Consider the following 21,221-nt stretch of genomic DNA (forward strand, 5'->3'; position numbering starts at 1 on the left):
TGCTTGTTACCTAGGAAACCCTCAAATAATTATTGAATGACTAATTGAATGGGCAAAGAATTATGGAGAGTGAAGTGAAATGGTCATTCTTTTCTTCCCCTAAATTTTATTTATTTATTTGGCTTCATCGAATCTTAGTTGTGGCAGGTGGGATCTTTCGTTGCAGTACCTGGGCTCTTCGTTGCAGTGTGCGGGCTTCTCTCTGATTGTGGCGTGCGAGCTCCAGAGCGCATGGGTTCAGTAGTTGCAGCATGCGAGCTCTCTAGTTGAGGCACGTGAGCTCAGTAGTTGTGGCGCGACGGCTTAGTTGCCCCGCGGCATGTGGGATCTTAGTTCCCTGACCAAGGATTGAACCCTCGTCCCCTACATTGGGAGGTGGATTCTTAACCACTGGACCACCAGGGAAGTACATCATTCTTTTACTATTTACCTTTCAACCTGGAAAACGCCACCCATGGAAGGTGGAACTGGGAAAGCTCGTTTTATGAGGGAAGTGTCTAGGATCAGTTAGGGTTTCAAAGGAGCCATCACGTGGAGAGCCCTTGGTCATGGGGTGGCAGTATACAAAATAATGGAAAGCCGGGAAATCCTAGGAATGTAATTGATACATGAAGAAGTGCACATCAGTGTATGGTGAGCTATGCCTCGTCTCTGCAGCTTCTATGTCCCATTGCTCTAGACATCACACTTGCCTCATATGATCATATGCCTCACATGATAGGCTCTTTTGTGGATGGTTCCTTGAGGGTCAGGACTAGGTTTCATTCACTGGGCCTGATTCAGGGCCTGGCCAGTGGCCGGCACTCAAGGCTTGGTTGTTGAATTGAAACCTAGTTGTTGGCCTGCAGGGGGCTGTTGAAGGGCATGGTGGGTGTGGTGGGTGCGTCTGCGCTTAGACTGGGATACAGTGCACAGCCCACTAGAAGGACTCTTAGAGGCCCTCTCCCCAAATCCCAGACCATGAGGTTAAGTGAGCAGACTAGCTTGCACAGACATCCAGTGGCAGGGCAGACTTTGGACTCTGAGCTCCTAATTCCCAGTTTCTGTCCTTGTTTGCTCTTGTTTGTATTTTTTTCTATTACCTTTAAAAAATATTAAGTGAAGTGAAACTGTCACAGTGAAACAGATAGCTCAGAAATAAACCCATGCATATATGATCAATTAATTTACGACAGAGGAGGCAAGAATATACAATGGGGAAAGGACAGTCTCCTCAATAAATGGTGTTGGGAAAATTGGACAGCTACATGCAAAAGAATGAAACTGGACCCCAGTCTTACACAATACACAAATATCAACTCAAAAATATTTAGATCCTTGATAACTGTAAAGGAACATATTAACATATATGTAAGTTTAAGCAACATGATATTATGAACATCCTTGAATCCATTATTCTGTGCAAGACTTAGATGAATAGCAACTTTCGTCTTCCCCTAGTGGCTTCTTGCCTTATAACTATTCTTCTCACTCTTCTGAATTTTGTATTTAACATTCTCTTGTCTTAGCTAATAAGAAAGAAAGCCTTGCTATATTGGTTTAAAATACAGACATACATGCACACTGTGTGTGTGTGTGTGTGTGTGTGTGTGTGTGTGTGTGTATATCTAAATAACAGTTCAGGATTGCTGGGTTTTGAGCATCCTAGGTAGTCCCCTTGGACTTGCTTCCCCTCCCCCACCATCATTCTATTTCTGGGACCACTCATGTTGTACGTAGCTGTGGACCAACCATGTTTTCTTCATTCTCTTGTGCTATTTCCCGTTTGGGACCCTCAGGATTTGGGATGACCCCACCCCCACCCCCCAAGCCAAGGGCTCCAGTTAACTCTAATTTTAACTTTTTACAAGCTGTCATTAAGCTTTCCCATGTTGCGTGGCTTATGGGAAGCTTTTAGTCATTTTCTAATTTAATGCTAGTTAGACATCCTTAGCCTTAGAAATTTGTAGTGAGTATTTCCTATTAAGATTGTTGGGATTAATGCAAAATATAAGTTAGACCATTTTGCAGTAGTATTTTAGTGCTTTCAACTCAATCCAGTCAGAGGACTGTCCAGAAGGAAGCCTTCATGCTACCGGCACCCTTGGAGGGTGCAGCCGTGGTCAGCGTATTGGGGTTGGGGGCATGTGAACAGGCTCCTTGGAAGGGTTAAAATAGTGTCTTTTCATGTTGATCTTCTCTGGTCAAGTTACGACTTTTCTTTTCCTAGATAATACACTACTCAGTTTCTGGTTGATCCCTTCTGAACATCCCACTGTGTTCTGGATTAAAGATTCAGTGTAGAATTACTTTACTGCTGGTGGGAATGGAAGATGGGACTGCCATCATGTATGCCTCCATATCTTTTTCCATGGTGGCGACACCAATTTACCTTCCCACCAAAAGTGTAGGCGAGTCCCTTTTTCTCTACATCTTCACCAACATTTCTTGTTTCTGATCTCTTTGGTGATGACCATTCTGACATGTGTGGGGTGTTGTATCATTGTGGTTTTGATTTTCGTTTCTCTGATGGTTGGCGGTGTTGAGCATCTTTTCATGTGCCTGTTGGCTATCTGTGTATCTTCTTGGGGGACTGTCTCTTTTTTTTTTTTTTTTGATATTGAGTTGTAAAGCTAATTATATATTTTGAAGATTAAAAAATGATTCAGTGTAGCTAGGCTTATATCTAAAATTTTTTTCTAGTTCTCAGGAGTATTGTTAATATCCAGTTGAGACAATTTCCAAAGACCAGCCGTTTTTAGGGTTACAGGTAGTCTGTGAGTTAGAATTGTATGTAAAATGTTCTGTGCCGTTTTCTGGGGCCTTAGCTTTGACCAGAGTTTGGGAGTCTGTAGTCCCCAAAACAATCCTTTTAAACCAAGGTTTCTTCAACTTGGCTCTACTGACATTTGGGGCCAGGTTGTTGGGGTCTGTCCTATACATCGCAGATGTTTTGAAGCATCCCTGACACCTACCCATTAGATGCCAGTAGCTGCCTTTCCAGACAGTGATGACAACCGAAAACGTCCTCATACATTCCACATGTTCCTGCGGGTTGGTGGGGAGGGCGAAATCAATCCCAGTTGAGAAACACTAATTCACACCTTTGAAAAAAAGAAAAATGACTTGATTTTTTTTAAAGCAGTTTTAGGTTCAAAGCAAAATTGAGCAGAAGGTACAGAGATTTCCCATATACTCTGTGCCCCCCACACATGCATAGTCTCTCCCACTATCAGCATCCCCTACGAGAGTTACAATTGATGAACCTACATTGACATGTCATAATCACTCAAAATCCATAGTTTTCATGAGGGTTCACTCTTGGTGTTGTACATTCTGTGGGTTTGGACAAATTTAAAATGACACATACCCACCATTATATATAGTATTACATAGTGTAGTTTCACTGCCCTGAAAATCCTCTGTGCTGTGCCTACTCTCATCCCTCTCTCCCTTCCATCCCCTGGCAACCACTGATTTTGTTGCTGTCTCTATAGTTTTGTCTTTTCCAGAATGTCATATAGCTGGATTCATATAGAGTATGTAGCCTTTTCAGATTGGCTTCTCTCACTTAGTGGTAGACATTTAAGTTTCCTCCACATCTTTTCATGGTTTGATAACATTCCCTTGTCTGGATGCACCACTGTTTCTTTATCCATTCACCTACTGAAGGCATCTTGACTGTTTCCAAGTTTTGGCAGTTATGAATAAAGCTGCCATAAGCTGTTGTGGGCAGGTTTTTGTGTGGACATTAGTTTTCCTCCTTCCTCCCTCCCTCCCTCCCTCCCTCCCTCCCATCCTTCATTCCTCTGCACCAGGTCTTAATTGCGGCATGCGAACTCTTAGTTACGGCATGTGGGATCTAGGCATGTGGGATCTAGTTCCCTGACCAGGGATCGAACCCAGACGCCCTGCATTGGGAGCGTGGAATCTTAGCCACTGGCCACCAGGGAAGTTCCTGGACGTTAGTTTTCAACTACTCTGGGTAAACACCAAGGAGCGTGATTGCTGGATTGTGTGGTAGGAGTATGCTTCGTTTTGTAAGAAACTGCCTACCCGTCTTTGGAAGCGGCCGTGCCGTTTTGCGTCTCACCAGAGTTACTGTTGCACCACCTGCCTTTCAGCTTTTGGCGATAACAATTCTGGATTTCATTCATTCTAATAGATGTGTAACGGCATCTCATTTTAATTTGTATTTCTCTCGTGGTGTAATGTTGAGTGTCTTTTCATGTGTTTATTTGCCATCTGTATATCTTCTTTGGTGAGATGTCTGTTAAGGTCTTTGGCCCATTAGTTTACACCTTTTAAGTAGTTTGACTTGAATCATTTAGGGTTTTCTCTTCTTGCACTGCTAAGGGAGCACATAGCTGTTTATGGAGTTTGAATACCTAGCTCCGGATGAGAGCAACAGGAAAGATTTCTGGGTTGGGTTGAGTGGGGCAAATGTTATAAAATACTTACATTTTAAAAATTAAAACACGTGTTTGCACACATACACAGAAAACACTCCCAGTCCAATGTGTACTACTGCGTGTTAAACAATTCACAGTTACTAGTCAGATCATTCCAACAACCCTGTGAAGTAGATACTATTCCCATTTTATGGATTATTGACCTTAAAAATAAAACAGCCAGTTATTTTACCAGTAAAATGGATTTATTCAGGAATTGCAGAGAATTGCAATTCAGGGATGGAATAGCAAAGACTATAGGCAAGTTCAGAAAACAAAGGAGAGGAACATTATAGAGAAAAATGAAGTTGGGGTGGGGGGGTTACTTAGAAGGAATGTCCATCAGAGGAAGGCGAGCGTTCAGGGTGGTGGTGGCTTCCCATTGCCTGGGCTCGCTGCTGGATAAGGAGAGATCTTCTTTCCTCCGGCTGGCAATACAAGGTCCCTCTCTTCCTGTTGGGGTGTGTAATTGATGCCTAGTGCTGGTGCTCGAGAGCTCCCCCTTCTGGCCTCCTGACTCCATTTTAAATGTGGTTTCCTTTATTCGGTTTCACAGGATAAATAGAGGTTCCTGGAGGTTAAGAAATTTGCCCAAGGTCCTAAGTTAATGAATGGCAGAACAGAGCACTGAATATAAGTCTCTCTAGTGTCAAATCAGTTTATCTGTGTTCTTGACCCTAGAAGTGATGTTAAAATGTCTTCCCATGTCAGCTGGCCACACCCATGTCTCCGTGGCCTTGGCTGGCATAGAAGGCACGGCACAAGTAGGGAATACCTGGTTGCTAGAACGTTTCACTAAGGAAAACAAGTGCTCTAAGGTTTCTGGAGTGTGTGTGTGTTTCTTTGCAGGGTATGGCCAGTTTGTTGTGTGTCCCAGAATAAGCTGTCACTGATAACCATCTTGAGCAGGGGACAGGTTTTTTGTTTTTGTTTTCTTTTCCAGAAACAGCCTGCTGTATATACCACATCGATTACCTGGGAGTGAAACTGCTTCCAGTTAACTTATGTGTGATGTGTCAACGTCTCTGGTGTATACAAAGTGGGTCCTTGCGTCCCACAGCCTGTTTGTGGTTGATGTACCTTGAAGTGCAGATGGTTGGATTCAAAGGTTATATTTCATTACCGCCAAAGGTGGCCTTTCCAGGATTACCTTGTATACTTTATAAAGATTCTTAAGCGTGTTGATGTAGGGCTTTCAGAAATCCTGAGATTGGTCTGAGCAGAGCAGATTCAGGATACAAAATCAGGTAGTGCCTCTGGTTAGTTGTGTTGGGGGCTCCATGCGCCTTACTTGCACTTCTTAGCGTTGCGTGCAGTGGTCTTCATCATTTTCCTGGGCCCACCTTTCCCACCTTATTTCTGGTTGCTCCTCTCGAGCCTCTGGCCTTCCTTCTATGTTACAGCCCACTGTGCACTGAATCAATACTCTGCACCCTACCAGACGCTCTACCGGTCTCACCCCCGCTCAGTTCCTTCCTTCCTCTCTCCATTACTTATTGCATGTTTACGGTGACTGGCACGTGGTGGCTCTCAGTAAATATCTGCAGCATGAATATCAAATGAAGAGATTATCCTGAGAACGAGGGCAGTCTTTATCCTCCCGCGCCCCTGCGGCAGCACCGACCCCGATTTACACACTTGTTGTTCACTTTGCCAGCGAGCGCGAGCTCTCAGCTGTAGATGTTTCAGGTCTTGGTCTGTTTTGCCGGGGCCTGGCACCTGGGAAGATGGGCCCAGCCTCAGTAGAATGACTGAAGCACTTAAACGTTTGTACGCATCTTGCCGCTTTTTCTTTGCCTGGCTTTGTCCCTGGCTTGGAGCTCATCAGGGAACCTGGTCAGGTGACATTTCCTGACATTCATGTCCCGGTTACAGCAAAGAACAGTGCCTAACCTGCTGCTCGAGCCTGATCACTGCAGGACCAGTTGGGAGTTAATACGTTTGCCGGTCTGGAGAGCTGCTGAAGGAAGTTGATGAGGCTTTGAGACGTGGACTGAGCAAGGCAGCTTTCCAGACTCTCCAGCCCACTTCCACATGCTGAACTGTTTTTTGGATGCCTCCACTTGAGACAGACACTGCCATCCGGGAGGGACTGGCTAGTCTCCCGCCAGGAGCTGTGCCAGAGGGCCCACTGCAGACCTCTTCGGTCTTAGGGTACCTGGGCAAGCTGCAGCTGCCAGAATGCTTTTGAAAGGGGGGTTTTGGTGTTTCTACTGGCAAAGTGACCCAGACACTCCTGTTTCTCCTTTGACAGAGTGATCAGCAGCTGGACTGTGCCTTGGACTTGATGAGGCGCCTGCCTCCACAGCAGATCGAGAAAAACCTCAGCGACCTGATAGACCTGGTATGTGCCTTGTTCGTATGGTTTTCTTTGGGGCTGGGGCTCGTACTAGATTGCTTTTGTGTACCCTTTTCCACACACAATTCAGATCACACAAGAAACCTCCTCTGTCTCCAACTAGACACCACCACTGGGTTATGAGATTCCTCCAGAGAGGAGATGGCTTTCCTATGATTGTCATTCTTTCAGTGCCACCTATGTAAATCGAGCCCAAGACAGGAGCTCTAAAGTGGATACTGCCTGTCCCTTTCCCCCAGCTGCCTTCTTTTCACTCTTAGAAGCTTACCTTTAGGCCTAGGGAAGAAGAGGCCCCACAAATCCAGCAGGTGTTCAGCAGTGCCTGGTTCCAGGCTTTACTAGTCTCTCTGCCATTGTGGAAGTTTCTCCAGCCAAAGCAGTACAAAAATCTAGCCTCTCAAATGCTTTGGTGGCTTCACTTCTATTTTGAAATGGCATAAAACACAAAAATGGGCTTTTAAAGAGCTCATCACATCTACTTTTTAAAATATTTATTTGTTTATTCATGCATATGTATGGAATGATTGGTCTCAAAATGATGCCAGAGATTAACTGGCACCATAATATTACTTGAAAATGTTCAGAGTATTCAAAAACACCTATAAAGCTATGGTAAATAATGAAAAGAAGTAAAATAAAATCAGGCCCCAAGAGCCAGCCGAGTTAGTAGATCATTTGGCCGGTGAGTTCTGGCTCCAGGTCAGAACCTGAGCCCTCCCAGGTCGTCCTCTGTTCTTTTCACTGTGTTCCCCTTCTTCTTGGATGTCATTATCAATTGCCAACCATTGCTCATCAACTAGATGTCTTTTAAAATAGTAGCTTGAAAACTTGTTCATATGCTGTAGTGATATATTTAGTTCCATTGTATGCATTCAGAACAGTTTTACTAGGGGAAAACGTTACTGCAGGAGACTCATGTCATTCACAGATAAGATTCTCCGCAGCAGTCTGCAAGGTTCGTTGTGCAACTATTTGTGTGTTTATAGAGACACAGACTCCCAATGAGAGGCAGCTCTTTGAACAGAGTCGAGCCTGTGGATGGAGTTGTCAGCTTGCTTGCTTTTCCATGTAACAATTCAGGCAATGAGGTGGAGGAGGTTTCTCAAGGTACATAGCCCTGATGAGAAAGCCAGCTACAGGTGCTTGTGATGGAAGCACCAAAGCTACCTGCCCAGCCGTTTTAGATGACTGTTAAAGAACAGAATGCTGAATTGTGATGCGAGCGAACCCACCATATGCTCCGAATGGTGTGTGTGTTGGGGGGAAATGCCACACCCAGAGCCCCGGGGCAATGGGGGGGGCGATGTAGATGGCTGAAGTGGCCTTGATGTAAAGAAGAGGTCTGGCTGGCAGGCGCTTTGCTCCTGTCGCTTCTTGCCCTGTGGGGTCTGATGCTCTGTGGCTCGTTCTCAGATTTTTCTGGGGTGCCGTACGTACATTTGGAGCTTTATGTGAAAGATCCTAATTTTTAAACATTGGCTCAAACATTGGATGGTCGTGTGAAATGTGAGTCAGAGAAACGGTCTCTGTTGGGAAATGATGGAGTATAAAGTTGGATGGGTAGGAGGTATCCTTGGAAGTCGGCAGGAGGGCTTGGATTTGATGTGGAATTGCTGCCGTCAGCCCACATCCTGCACTCTGGACACGGTGTGTTGTGCTAAGCGTTTTCCTCGCGTGGCCTCATTTAACTCTCAGCAATCCTGTCAGGTAGCACCGCAAGACGCAGCCTGGGAAGTGCGGTGTGGCTTGTTTTTCTTGGTTGGAGAGTTTTGGTTGAGCAAATGCGGAAGTGGGTGGGCAGAAGCCGTGGGTAGGATCAGGTCCCTAACCTGGTCAGCTGCAGAGGCTGATGCTGCGTTTCCACTGAGCATGACAGTGTGCCCGGCTGCGTTTAAATTTAGTTTGCCAATTCAGTTATTACTGTATTTTAGAAATAGACCAAGAATAGAAGTAAGAGATGAGCAAATTCTTCTCAGTAGAGTCTTCTTGGTGTTTCACAGGCTATTTTGTTCTTATGGCAACTGAAGTGTTTTCCTATAGCCGTGTCGCTTCTCTGTGACTCGCTCGTCACTGTTGCAGAGATGTGTGTGTAGCTACTTCTGTGGAAACCTGGTCAGCTGGTATACCAATTGCTGTCTATACCAATTTTACTTGGGCTCAGCAGGGAAATTACAGCATTGATGGTGAATGAAAGAGCCGTGTCAAGAGCCGTCCTTCACCTTGGCCAGATAATACTGGGTGAGAGAATCGTCCTGAGGGTTTAGTTTGCAGGAGGACACTTGGACCCAGGTTGACATCCCACACTGTATCTGTTCCTGATGTGCGATGTGTAGTATGTGACGTCCCAGAGATGACTGTCAGAGTGCACTGTTTTCCCACGTGTAACATTGTCATCCGTAGAATGTGGCTGGAGAGGGGGTGGAGGCAGATGTAGGTTGTGGGGTCGGCAGCTGCCGTTTGTTGAACACCTGCTGTGTTCTCTGGACTGAGCTGGACGCTGCTGTTGTGTTATTTCTCATTTCATCTAGTTTTCACAGCACCCCTCTAAGGCACATAAGACCGCTGCACCTTTATTGGATGATGTAGACTCTGAGGAAGAAGCAGGGTGGTACTCTGGCCAACCAAGCAGCACCGGGAATCCTCCTGCCGGGATAACTGCTGGGTACCTTTAGGTCGAATCACTTACACTCAGAGCAGCAGATTAAATATGGTGTGTCTCCCTCATCTGTCTGTCTTTCCTGTTTGGGGGGAAAATGTTAAATAATTTAATTCATTTCTAATCTGAAATATTTTAAACATAGATGTATTATGGAAAATAATTTAAAGTTCACATAATTAAAAGAAAACCAGAGACTTGAAAGACGTTCCCTACTTTGAGCCGGGCCACTCAGACTGCGCAGTTCGCTCTGGTCCGCTGCTTCCTGGAGAGCCTGGAAGGCACCGACTTGCCCTCGCCAGGTTGTGCAGGACCCGCCTTGAGCCCCATCTACCTCCAAAGGCTGAGCAAGAGGCCATGATGGATTCCCATCATCCAGGATGGGCCGGGGAGTTGGTATTCTCATTAATTTTTTAATTTGAAGTATGATGAGTTTCGAAATGGAAGTGGAGCCTGACTTTTCACTGAATTAGGGTCTGGTAAGGCATGGCCTCGTTAAAGCTATATTGACATGCTTCAAAAGCCGTTTGAGGCCCCTGCTATGCACTGTAATGCATAAGGAGCATTTGGGTTGGTTTTGTAGTCCTGGAAATTACTCCTTTGAATGTTTTTCTTTCATCACTGCTATTTTTCTTCCATTTTCCCTGGGAATGACTGGTTTTCGTTTTGTTCTGTTTTTTTGCTGTTGTTTCTTTTCAACTGGATTTGCAAAATTCTTTCTTTCCTGTAAGAGTCCATTCGTGCTGAGTGTACTGCTGTGGCTCTGAAGTTCACTTGTAGTTTTAGTTCCTTCCCAAAGCTGTAATTTTAGAAAACTCGCCCTGTCACGGGTCTCCTAGAAGCAGTGCATCCGGGCCTTTGTTCCGTGTAATCTGGGATCAGTCAGACGTTTTCAGAGCGGCTAACGCCCTGGCCCCGGTGCACAGCACTGCAGTCACTCCTCCCGTGCTCACCTGCCGCAAGTAATGACGGGGAGGTGGAGGTTGTATTCTAAGACTGACGAGAATGTCCGGATTTGCCAGCAAACCCCATGAAGGGAACGGCCTCGCTTGGATGTCGGCGCCAGAGAAAATGTGGGGAACTTATCCGGTCCACCAGTGGTCCAATTACAAGAGAAATGTGGCGTATGCTTGACAGCTAGGCCGAGGCAGCCCGATTTATCAGGCCAGATCGGTTTTCTTTTCTCTTCTTTCCACTGTCAGAGCTTTTGCTGCTTGGAATTATGATGCCTGCTCTGATTGGTGGGAATGACCTTCCTTTGCAAGATGGCCAAAACATCATTTTATTACATATTAATCCCATTGTGCTAGAGTGAAGCCAGCCGAAATCCGTTGTTAAGCTGTTTCAGAAATACCCACAGGTCCATGTGGGCCAAGAATCATATGACGTTAAGATGCTCCCTCGGCTTCCTAAACTTTGACCTTCTATGGCTTTACTCTGCACACTGGCAGCAAGAGCCAGAACTTCTCCGCTGGGGTGTATTTTGAGCCCTGAGCTGAGGAAGGAGTTTGTTTCTGCAAATTGGCACCCAGCAGGCCGCCGTCCTTTGCCTTTTTAAGAGCAAACCAAAAATAGACCTAAATCTTTTTAACCAAGTGGAAGAGTCTTTGCTTGCAAATGTTGGTCACTTCTTTTTTTTTTTTTTTACTATCTTAACCTGAGTTTTGGCAACTCAGGTTAAGTTTTTTTGTTTGTTTGTTTGTTTGTTTAATTTTGGCTGTGTTGGGTCTTCGTTTCTGTGCGAAGGCTTTCTCCAGTTGCGGCAAGCAGGGGCCACTCTTCATCGCGGTGCGCGGGCCTCTCACTGTCATGGCCTCTATTGTTGCGGAGCACAGGCTCCAGAGCGCAGGCTCAGTAGTTGTGGCTCACGGGCCTAGTTGCTCCGCGGCATGTGGGATCCTCCCAGACCAGGGCTCGAACCCGTGTCCCCTGCATTGGCAGGCAGATTCTCAACCACTGCGCCACCAGGGAAGCCCTCGGTCACTTCATTTTTTAATTCCTTCTCGCTACTTTGCTTATAGCCACCCGAAGATCCAGCTCTTGGGTGTCCCCCAACGAGAGGGAAAGCACCCAGGCCATCCCGCCAGGCCTGTGGGTTAGAGGTGGAAGAGCCATTCTGATGCTCTGACCAGGGAGTTGAGAACTTGATCGGTTTTCATTTCAGCATAGTTCTTTTTAGCAAGCAGAATTGCCCTCCAGAAATAGAAAGGGCAGCCTCAGCAGTGCCTGTGCTTTGAACAGCTCACAGAAGCTGTCCGCCTGTAGGTACTGCAAGGTCCGCAGGGAGATTACCACTTGACAGACTAGAAGGCTGGCGTGCACGGGGCGCACCTAGATGTGGGGGATCCTGAACCAGTGAGTGGAGACCTCCAGCTGGTGCTGCCAAGACCTGCTCTCCGTGCGGGAATTAGCCCGTGGAGCCAGGCTCACACTCCTTTGTGACTGAAATTGAGGCTGATGTTATTATTTAACAGTCATTAATATCATTGATTATCTGTCTCATCTCTGCTAAGCATTGTTAGTTTCCAGTCCCTAATAGCTGAACCTAGGAAATCTGGAACTGATTTTCCCAGTGATAGCTGTGTGGGTTAAAACTCACAACTCAAACTCAGCTCTGTCCCCAGAGGTTGAAGATGTGCCGGGCCCGGGGACCTTAAGGCCAGATGTGATCTGGTTCATCTGTGGTCAAGAGGGACCAGGCCCGTATTTTCTTCTTGCCTGGCTTCCCAGTTACCGTCACTGTTTAAAATAGTCTCGTACCAGCATGTTTTCCTCCTTTGTTTCAAAGACAGCATTTAAAATGTCTTCTTTCTGAAGAGATCTTAGACTAAATAGGCGAAAAGTGAGTGGATTCAGTCAACACTTACTGAGCACCTCCTATGAATCCGACACGGTGCTCGACCCGGGAAGAAGTGCAGCCTTTCTTCCTCGTCTTCTCTTCCACGGGGAAAAAAAATGCTGGGATCCTAGAGCTTGATCCGTGATAAAAATGACCTTGGCCGGATCCTCTCAGCCCTTGGGTCTGGACCAGCTAATCAGCTCTGAGGACAACTGTCAGGAGTTGCAGAACTGAGTTATTCTTCCTACAAGCATTTAACATCTCCCTGTGCCAGACACCATTCTGGGTGCCGGGGGTACGAGATGAAAGGCCTCGCTCCGCAGAGCTGATGTTTAATGCGGAGTTCAGGCAAGATTTTCTGGAAGGCGGGAGGCTTGGCCACGCCAGCTTTGCACGCTGTATCTCCCTCACAGATCACAGCAGGCATGATTATTTGTCTTCACTTCTGCATAGAAGTAGTCTCGGCTCTCCGGTGAGTTTCGCCCTCCCTTCTGCCTCCTTGCTGGCCACCTTCCGCCTGGCCTCTTACTGTTTCTCAGATTCTTTTCCCAAAGCATTCCTGACAAAGTGTTCCTGACAAGAGCAAACACTTACCTTTGGAGTTTTGAGGGCAAAGCCAAAAGTGGCTGCCTCCAGCAGAGAATTTTATGTTTTGTCTTTTTAAAAAAGAATTGCACCCCAGTTCATAACATGCCCACATGCAAGACATTTTAACATAAAAAGAACACTTTCTTCACCGAAGCCTCGAGTTCAGTTGGCGCTCCAGGAAGTAGGGCACTCCATCCCAATGCCCTGGTGCTCTGGGGCCTTGTTGGAGATGCTCAGCCGGGCTTTGTGACCGGGCCTGCCCACAGTGTTTCGTTTCCCTGCTGTCGGCCCCTGGGAGCCGAGGGGAGAGGGGCTCCCGACCCTGGTGCCAGGGCTCAGTAGGCCCGCCAGGCCCAGGCGAGTACCTGGGCAAGTTGCCTGTGGGTTTCTGTTGGAGGTGGGAGCACTTGGCTTCCACTCTTGCATCTGTGGTGGGGTCTACAGGGAACTGTTCTCCCCCAGGCCAGATGTTGTCTCTGGAGCAGGCGCAAGGGAATGGATGGAATAGTCGGTAATTATGCAGGGACCCCTGAAAACAGTCTGTCGCACTGATATTTCTGAGCTCGTTCTGAGCTTTCCTACAGGCAACTGTGCTGCAGTTTCGGTTTTACAGGGCGGAAAAAGCATTCCAGCCAAAGGACCCCAGCAGTATTTTAATGAACTCCATCCCTTGGAAAGTTGTGGTGAGCCTTTTCATGCAAACGTTTTGCTCTTTGAATGGACTGCAGCTGTAGTGACTAAAGCAAGGCCGAGGGAGAAAGCAGGCCCCGGACTCAGGGTGCTGGACCGGCCCTCTGTTCCCCACCCAGGGTGTCTCTGCTGAGGGAGGTGGCCTTTCACGACCCCAGCCTGTTGCTGAGGCGAGGACTCTGCCACCTGAGGGTGATTTATGTCAAGGTGGAGCTAGGCAGCCCTTCTAAACTAGGACTAAATGTCGTGATTTGCTTAGAAAGAGGAAATGGGGCTTCCTGGGGGGCCCTCACCTGACCCCCGCCCCATAGATATGGCCGGAAGTTATTTGAAATTCTGATGAGTTCTGTTATATGCAGAATAATAGACCCTCATTTGATCCAGTTAAGGAGGACGTGAATTGCCTCCTGAACATGCAGTCCAGACCTGTTAAAACTTGAAACAGAATGAATAAAGGAGAAGAGTACAGGGTCATTTGCTTTCTTGTGTGTGTGTGTTCCTCAGGGAGCAGGGGCGGCTTTGCTCCCGGAGGCTCTCCTGAGCATTCTAGAACAGTCGCAGCAGATTTCCCACTATGGCCGCGGGCTTGAAATTCTCCAGAGCTAGGTAATTGGAAAGTTAGTTGTCTCCTATCCCCTTTAATGTCAGCCACCCAGTGGTATGCTTTTGTTATTTTTCATAGGATATTATAGAGTTCAAAATAAAAATTATTTTTTGTTGGGTCTCAGATTTAGAATTTGCTTCTCCCCTCTTTTCATTCTTCATAAAATCTTTTTCAGTGGATGACATAGGAAAATAAATTGCTTTTCATGGAGATCCATCAGATGTCAGAAGCACTGATATATATGGTCCTCGTTATTAATACATTTCATCCATTACTTGTTTAATCTCCACGGCTGCTCTGTGAAGCGAGTGGCGGGGGTGGGGTGGGTCCCCTTTTATAGATGAAACTGAGAATGCCCCAGCACCCGATGAGTCCCATACCTGCTCCGTGACCGAGAGGAGAGTCTTGTCTGTTGAATTGCTGTCTTTAAAAGTGAAAACGTTACAGTATGTCATTTCTCATAGGTCCTGCTAGGGCCAGACTGTCTTCTAAGGTGAAACTATAAAAGATGTTTGTGATGGGGCAGGGTAGGCACCGTGGAACTTGTTAGGTACCTCAGGAAAAAAGACGTGTAGAATCTCTCTTCTGTCTCTCCTGGTATGAAGCCCCTTCAGAGTTTGATGAGCAAAGAAACTGATGCCGATTCTGCCTGGCCTGGCTGTCGGAGCAGTTGTGCCGAGGTGACTACCTCCACCCCCAAAACACACACACACACACACACACACACACGGTGTGCACTGTGTGTGTTGGGGGGTGGCGTGCTCCTTACAAAAGCATGTTGTGCAAACCCAAGTAGTATGTCCCTATCTCTTCTTCCAGTTGATTAAGCCAGTCTAAAAATTTTAGGAAAAGCGAGTTCTTGCACTGCAGGATCTAAAGGGATGGGTCCGGAAAGTGACTGCTTTTAAATCGAATGTACCAAAGTCAGCATAAACCGGTTAGAATATATACGGTGCCAGGGGATGGGAGGGCAAAATCCCACTTGTAACAGCAGAACAACATGCCACCTAGGAATAGGCTTCCCACAAGGCAGGTCGGCCGTGCGTGAAGAGCTGCACAGGTCGGAAGTAAGGGCAGAGCGGATGCGGTCCGAGAGCTCAGAAACAGGCCCCGGGATGTAAGAACTTAGGGTGTGTTACAAGTGACAGTCACCGTTCAATGCGAGAAAAGAATTGATTCTTCAGTAAAATTGCTGGGACAGCTAATAGTTTTGAAGGAAAACAAGCTGAATATCTATTGCACGGCATGTACTCATACTCCTGATGGATTAAGGAACTAATATTAAACGAACATGAAAGAATCAGAGGGAAAACGTCAATGACGTTTGATGTTGAGGTGGGGGGGAGCCTTTATAAGGCATAGAAGCTAATGCCAACGTGGTGGCTTTGAAATATGCAAATTTAGCTTAAAAGTTTAATTAAAAAAAAAACCTTAAAAGGCAAAGAACAAACTCTGAAAAATAGTTGTAGCCTCTGGCAAAGACCGTATCTCCTTAAATCTTCAGAAAACACCTTCTGAGGTTGTTGCTGTCATCCGTCCCTACTAGGCGGAAGCAACAGCAGGGCCTTCGGCAGCTTGTCCAGGGTCACCAGGTAGTGGTGAAGGAGCCAAGCTGTGAACCCAAGCAGCCCAGGGCCCTCAGCCGCTGTGCACCGTTGCCTCCACTAATGAGAAAAGTAGGAATACTGTGGGGGGCAGAGCCAAGATGTACGGGGGGGGCCGTGCAAAGGCCTAATCCACAAACGAAACAAGATGGGCTGGCTGGGAGAGTCTCCTTCACTGCTGACCCCTGTTTCTGCTCAGTGGATGGATTCTATTTCCTCCTGGATGCAACTTACACTTTTCCCGACTTTCATGAAATTGGTCAGCTCACCTTGGTGTTGAGTCTCTTGAGGAACAAGGACAGCGAACAATTGAGGAAACATGGCGCATTCTAATTACCTTCTAGGAGCTTCTCCTCCAGATTGTCATGTTAAAGGTTCTGAGAAGTCCTACAGTTAGCAAAGGAAAAGGGAGAAAAGAACCCATTTTCCTTTAACTCAGCATTTCTCTAACTCACTTTCATGCAATCCACTTTGGAAAACACTGGTTTCCTGGAAAGGTTCATAACCTACACGTCAGATGACCTGGATTCTAGATCCTTTCGGGCAGTGGTCCTAAGTGTGATGTTTAAATTTTCATAACTGTTTGGTAAAGTGTCATGGAAAGAAACAGCTTTTCTTGTTGCTTTTTTCAAATAGAGAACTAATTCCTTCAATAGGAGAGAGAAAGCGCTGCGTACATTAAGCAAGTCTTATTGGAAGCCAGGAGGCCTGGGTTGTGGCTTTGGGTGCCACCAGCTTGCTCTGTGACCAGCAGGTCTCTCTGGGTCTCCGGCTCCTCCTCTGTGAAGTGAGGGCCAGATGGTCTCAGGCCCAGGATCTGAGTTCTGCTGCCCAGCACTAAAAGAACATCACCATGGATACCCTGTGTCAATGTCACTACTTTCAGGGTCCCCTTTTGCTGGCAGAAGAGGCATCGATTTCTCTCAGGTCTCTGAGAACATAACCTGCCCCGAAGGGTAACTCTGGGGAGAAAGGCGAGCAGGTGGGGCCCCTGGCACCCCCCCTCCCCACCCCTCCGGTCAGGCAGAGCGAGGCAGACCCAGCTTGAATCCTTCCTCGGCCGCCTTCCAGCTTTGAGAGGCAGATCACCTCACCTCCCAGAGTTGCCTCCAGTACCCAAGATTGGCATAAGAAACCCGCGTTCCCGGGGCAGTGAGGGCTCGGGAGTGTGTATGAAGGCTAACGTGTGCAGGAAAGACAGGTGCTTAAAAAAATGCTCACTGATGCTTTTACTACCTCCACTGGCTTCCTAGGACCTGTTGGCTTAACCCCCGGGTTCTGCCTGCCTAGGGGCTGTGCCCTGACGTTCCAAGCAGCCTTCCTGGCTGTTTTCACAGGTGGACACAGCCCCAGCTTTGACTTGCGTGGGGGTGGGGTGTTATGACCCAGCTTACGATTGTAAGGACTTGATTGGTTTCACCTGGAAGGGAGGCGGTGCCGAGGCCCTCCATTGTAGGTGGGCTTGAACACCCACCGCTCCCTCACCCGCCACCTCTCCTGAGTTCTCAAGTTGGGATCCCCGCACGGAAAGCTGGGAAACGCCGTTGCCCGCCTCCCCAGAGCCGTTGGAAGGGGCCAGAGTCAGACTGTGGCTGACGGGCTTCGTGACTAGTAATAAGGCCTGTCATTCCACAGAGGCGGGGGTAATCTGAGAGCACACTTCTTGGTCTGCCCTGGCGGGGCGTGGGTCTCTTCCACTCCCCTTGCTCATTGATTGGGCGGCCACTCTTCTCACTGCTCCAGGTACTTGGATGGTCTTACGAGGTGGAGAGGGGCTTTAAGGTTGATCTCACTGTCCAAGGACAAGCCAGCTGGCATTGTCACCTGCCAGGTCATTTGACCTCATGACCTTCACTCCAGCCATCCAGGGGTGCCACCCAGGTACCCCCCTGTATATCATCCAGTACAGGCCAGCTGCGAGCTCTGAGTCCCCAGGATCCCTTTCTCTATTATCCAGTGTCGTGCTTTCTCACGCCTTCACTTGCATTCACTTTACACTTGCACCTTATCAAGACTGCTCATTTCTTGTCCCTGGCTTGAACCCCCGTCTCTAGTTTTTATCCTCCTTCTTCCTGCTGCCAGTGTAACCCCCAGGCACCCCTTTTCTCCAGCTGGAGAACCCCCAAGTCCATACCTGAGGGTCTTTCATAGGCAAGCGGCAGTGATCCTCTATTCCATGGTTTCTGTCCCCTCTTGAGCCTCTCCTGAGTCTGCTTCTCGTGCTGGGGAAGCTGTTTTAGCATCTCACCTGCTCTTGCCTGTTCATACCCCCGGCGCGTGTGCCGCCAGCCAAGGAGTGGAAGTTTGGGGCGTGGGCTGGAAGCAGAGTGCCCGGTTATTTTGCACTCTCCTTCGAAACAGATTGGTTATTTAATGGTTCCCTTCTCCCCGTCCCCCACCTCTCCCCCTTACCCCGCCATTTGCCACGTTAAAGCAGCCTATTTTCGTATACTTGGAGATCAAGCTTCTGTAAAATTCTTGGTTAGGTGTTTTTAGGGCAACTCTTAGTCTGAGACCGGATGGCCGACATGTCTGCTAAGGAGCAGTGGGATGTGATTCAGTTGAACGCCTTGCAGTCTGAAGCCCCAGCCAAACTCTGCTCTCATCTTCATCACGTCTTAGCTGTGTGTCCTCGGAGCCTTGACTTGCCCGTCTAGGAGGTGGGCCTGACGACCCTGACCTCGAGAACTAGAGATCGTGTGTGTGAAGCTTTAGGATAGTACCTGGCTTAGAGGGGCTGCACGGGGTTCTGAGGTCACATCAGATTTGCACGAGTGCAGTGTGGTCAGTGTGCAAATGATAATAAAAACCGTGCTGGTCTCCTGGCTTGAATTGATAACCATCAGATGCCAGAGACCGTTCTAGATGCTTTACACATTTACCACAAGGTTAGTCTTCTGTAGCCCCATTTTACAGAGGAAGAAACTGAGAAACTTAATGAGTCGGTCAGAGCCTCACAGCTGATTAGTAAGCAGCAGCGTCAGGGTCCGCAGGCCCGTCCAGTCAGAATCCTGCCCTTCTCCTGCCTGCTGGCTCTGCCCGCAGCTCCCCTTCTTCCCCAAGGAGAAAGAACAGCTTTCTCCTTGTCACTGCAGGTCACCAGCGGACAGCTGCCTCTGAATGCAGATATTGTCACAGTAATTAGCACCAGCAAGACGCTGTTCAGTCTTTACAATAGAGTGTAGCTTTCCCCTTCCCACATTGACAGGGCGTCCTGTTCGGGTGTCTGTGGTTTAAGCCGAGATCCTGACGGAGACGGAAGCGTCCACGGTAATGCTCACGTGGACCCCACCTCCAGGCAGCGGCTGCCACCACCACCCAGCGGCACCGCCGTCCCTGTTTTGTTGTTGTTGTTGGGGGATTGGAGGCGGGGGAGGCTTCCCATTGCTCGCATAAAGGAGTAAGAGCTTCAGAAAGGGTGCAGGGGTGAGGGATGATTCCGCCCTCCTCCATTTTTGGGTCAGTGGCCCTCATCAGGCCGGACACTTTTTATTCATTAGTCGGACGGTTCACGGTTGCCCCTTTGCCACATCTGTTGCTGCCTTCCTGGGCCCGTCTCACTCACAATTAAGGTTCATTAGAGACCCTGTCAATCACAACATGCACAGAACCTGCCTAAGAGAGGCCTCACGCAGGGGCCGTCCAGCCTGTGGCCCCCCTTTGCACATGATTACCGACCAAACTCTGGACGTGTGGTGAGCAGGAGAAGAGGTATGAATGGCACTTGTGACACTCCAGACTTTTGGGTCCTAGCGGGCCTGTTACCTTCTATGTAATTGAAACCTTCAAGCTAAGAGCAGAATTGATGTTAGAGATGGTGGTGGTAGGAGTTATGTCAGATGGAGGCTTTGGAACAAGTATTTGACAGCAGGCTACTCAGAGGAGAGATTCGAAGCCAAATAACAGAAGAGATTTAATTATCGTTAATCTCCCTGTCCCCTCTTTCTGGAATGTACAGGCACACTTAATTACTGTTGACTGGAAGCTTAAGTAACACTCTGGGTTCAGAACAGAACCCTTTAGGAGATTTGCCCCAGGCTGAAAACGATTATCCTTCACTCCAGTGGGTTTTCCTCTCTTTCTGACTGTGTGTCAAAAACAGTTGGGAGTAGGGATGTGCACCAGGCAATGTAAGTTGCTCACCTACTGCTGCCTCCCCAGCATTTTCCTCCCTGTTTCACTGAGCTTCCTGTTTCTCAGCACTGTGTGTTAGGGAAGCCACATCTCCAAGTTGTGTCACGCAGCAGGGGTTGGCTTAGAGCACTTCCTGTTGATGGTGTGCTGTAATTTTGTACTATTAGCACCCAAGGGCCCTCTGGATTGGAAGCACCTGTGGGATGTAACTGTGCACGTCCGTATCTCCAGACCCTGCGCAGTGCCTGGCCATGTCTTCGATGCTAAATAAATATTAGTTAACCATCCAATAAACCCGCCCATCCCCGAACTCTGCGAGTGGAGGAGGCATATTATGCTTCCTATGCTGCGTCATCTGAGGCGGAGAGATGCAGGGAGACAGAGATGCTGTGAAGCTGAGACGTAACACGGGAGACCTCAGCCCCGCGTGCCCAGGGCCGGTGGCCCTGGCAGGTGCCAGTACTCGGAAAGGCGGTAAATCATCTTGAGTGTTTAAGACCACGGGAGCCTGAGCTCGCGGCCTCTGGGTGTGCCCTCAGTTATCCAGCTGACCTTGAGTAGGCGACTTCAGTTCTCTGTGCCTCAGTTTCCTCGTTTATACAAGGAAGCGAATGATGAGTTTACCTCAGTCTCAAAGAGGGCAGCTGTGAGGACTGAGAAGCGTGGCTCAGGGGCTTGGGGTGGTGTCGGGTTGCAAGTGAGCGCTCAGTATCAGTGCTAACTGCTGTGACAATGAGAAAGAAGATGCTGGCCAGCTCTCCTTGTGGCCGTGATGACAGCAGGTAGTGAGTGGAGGAGGAGTTCAGTGACACAGCAGCTTGAATCCTTGGCCTTGCCCGGTAGAGTTCAGCTGTCCTTTTAAGGTGGAGTATGCCCCTTGCCGGAGTGCTCTGCTTCTCCCAGGGGGCCCGGCCCGTGGGTGAGTGCTTCCTGATCAGGCTCTAGGAGATGCTGCCGGCTCCCCGCCGGGAAGCGGGCAGTGAGGCGGTCTCAGGCCTCCTCAGTCTTGACGCCAGCACCTCTAGTACTTAACCTCGTGGGACTCGACAGTGAAGGCCTTAGTAAGCAGGCGTGTGACGGCTGGGGGTCCAGGAGAGAGGCAGGCCCCAGCGGCATTGGGTGCGGCTCAGACAGTTGGAGACCAGTGGAGTGCCCAAAGTGGTCACTTGGAAAGAGCGCTGCCCACCCCCGTCCAGCCTGTCGGCTGAAGGTGTGTTTATCCTCATGTTAGAGCAGTCCAGTGAACACTCTTGCTGCTACCCCGCCCTAGATCACCGGCTGCCCCTGCCAGCCTCTGGACCTCCGTGCCTATAGCCC

The 21,221-nt window shown here is 48.3% G+C and overlaps 1 protein-coding gene across 2 annotated transcripts in view; it reads left to right on the forward strand.

The window, feature by feature from the left end:
- CAPZB (capping actin protein of muscle Z-line subunit beta) overlaps positions 1-21,221 on the forward strand; it is a 136,364-nt gene that overhangs the window by 54,877 nt on the left and 60,266 nt on the right. For both annotated transcript variants that reach the window (XM_030876473.3, XM_030876481.2), the window contains exon 2: positions 6,685-6,774. In XM_030876473.3, the coding sequence (XP_030732333.1) occupies positions 6,685-6,774 (90 nt within the window). The remainder of the gene's footprint in view (positions 1-6,684; positions 6,775-21,221) is intronic.

This window comes from Globicephala melas, chromosome 1 (genome assembly GCF_963455315.2).
Source record: "Globicephala melas chromosome 1, mGloMel1.2, whole genome shotgun sequence".
In the NCBI taxonomy this organism is placed as follows: domain Eukaryota; kingdom Metazoa; phylum Chordata; class Mammalia; order Artiodactyla; family Delphinidae; genus Globicephala; species Globicephala melas.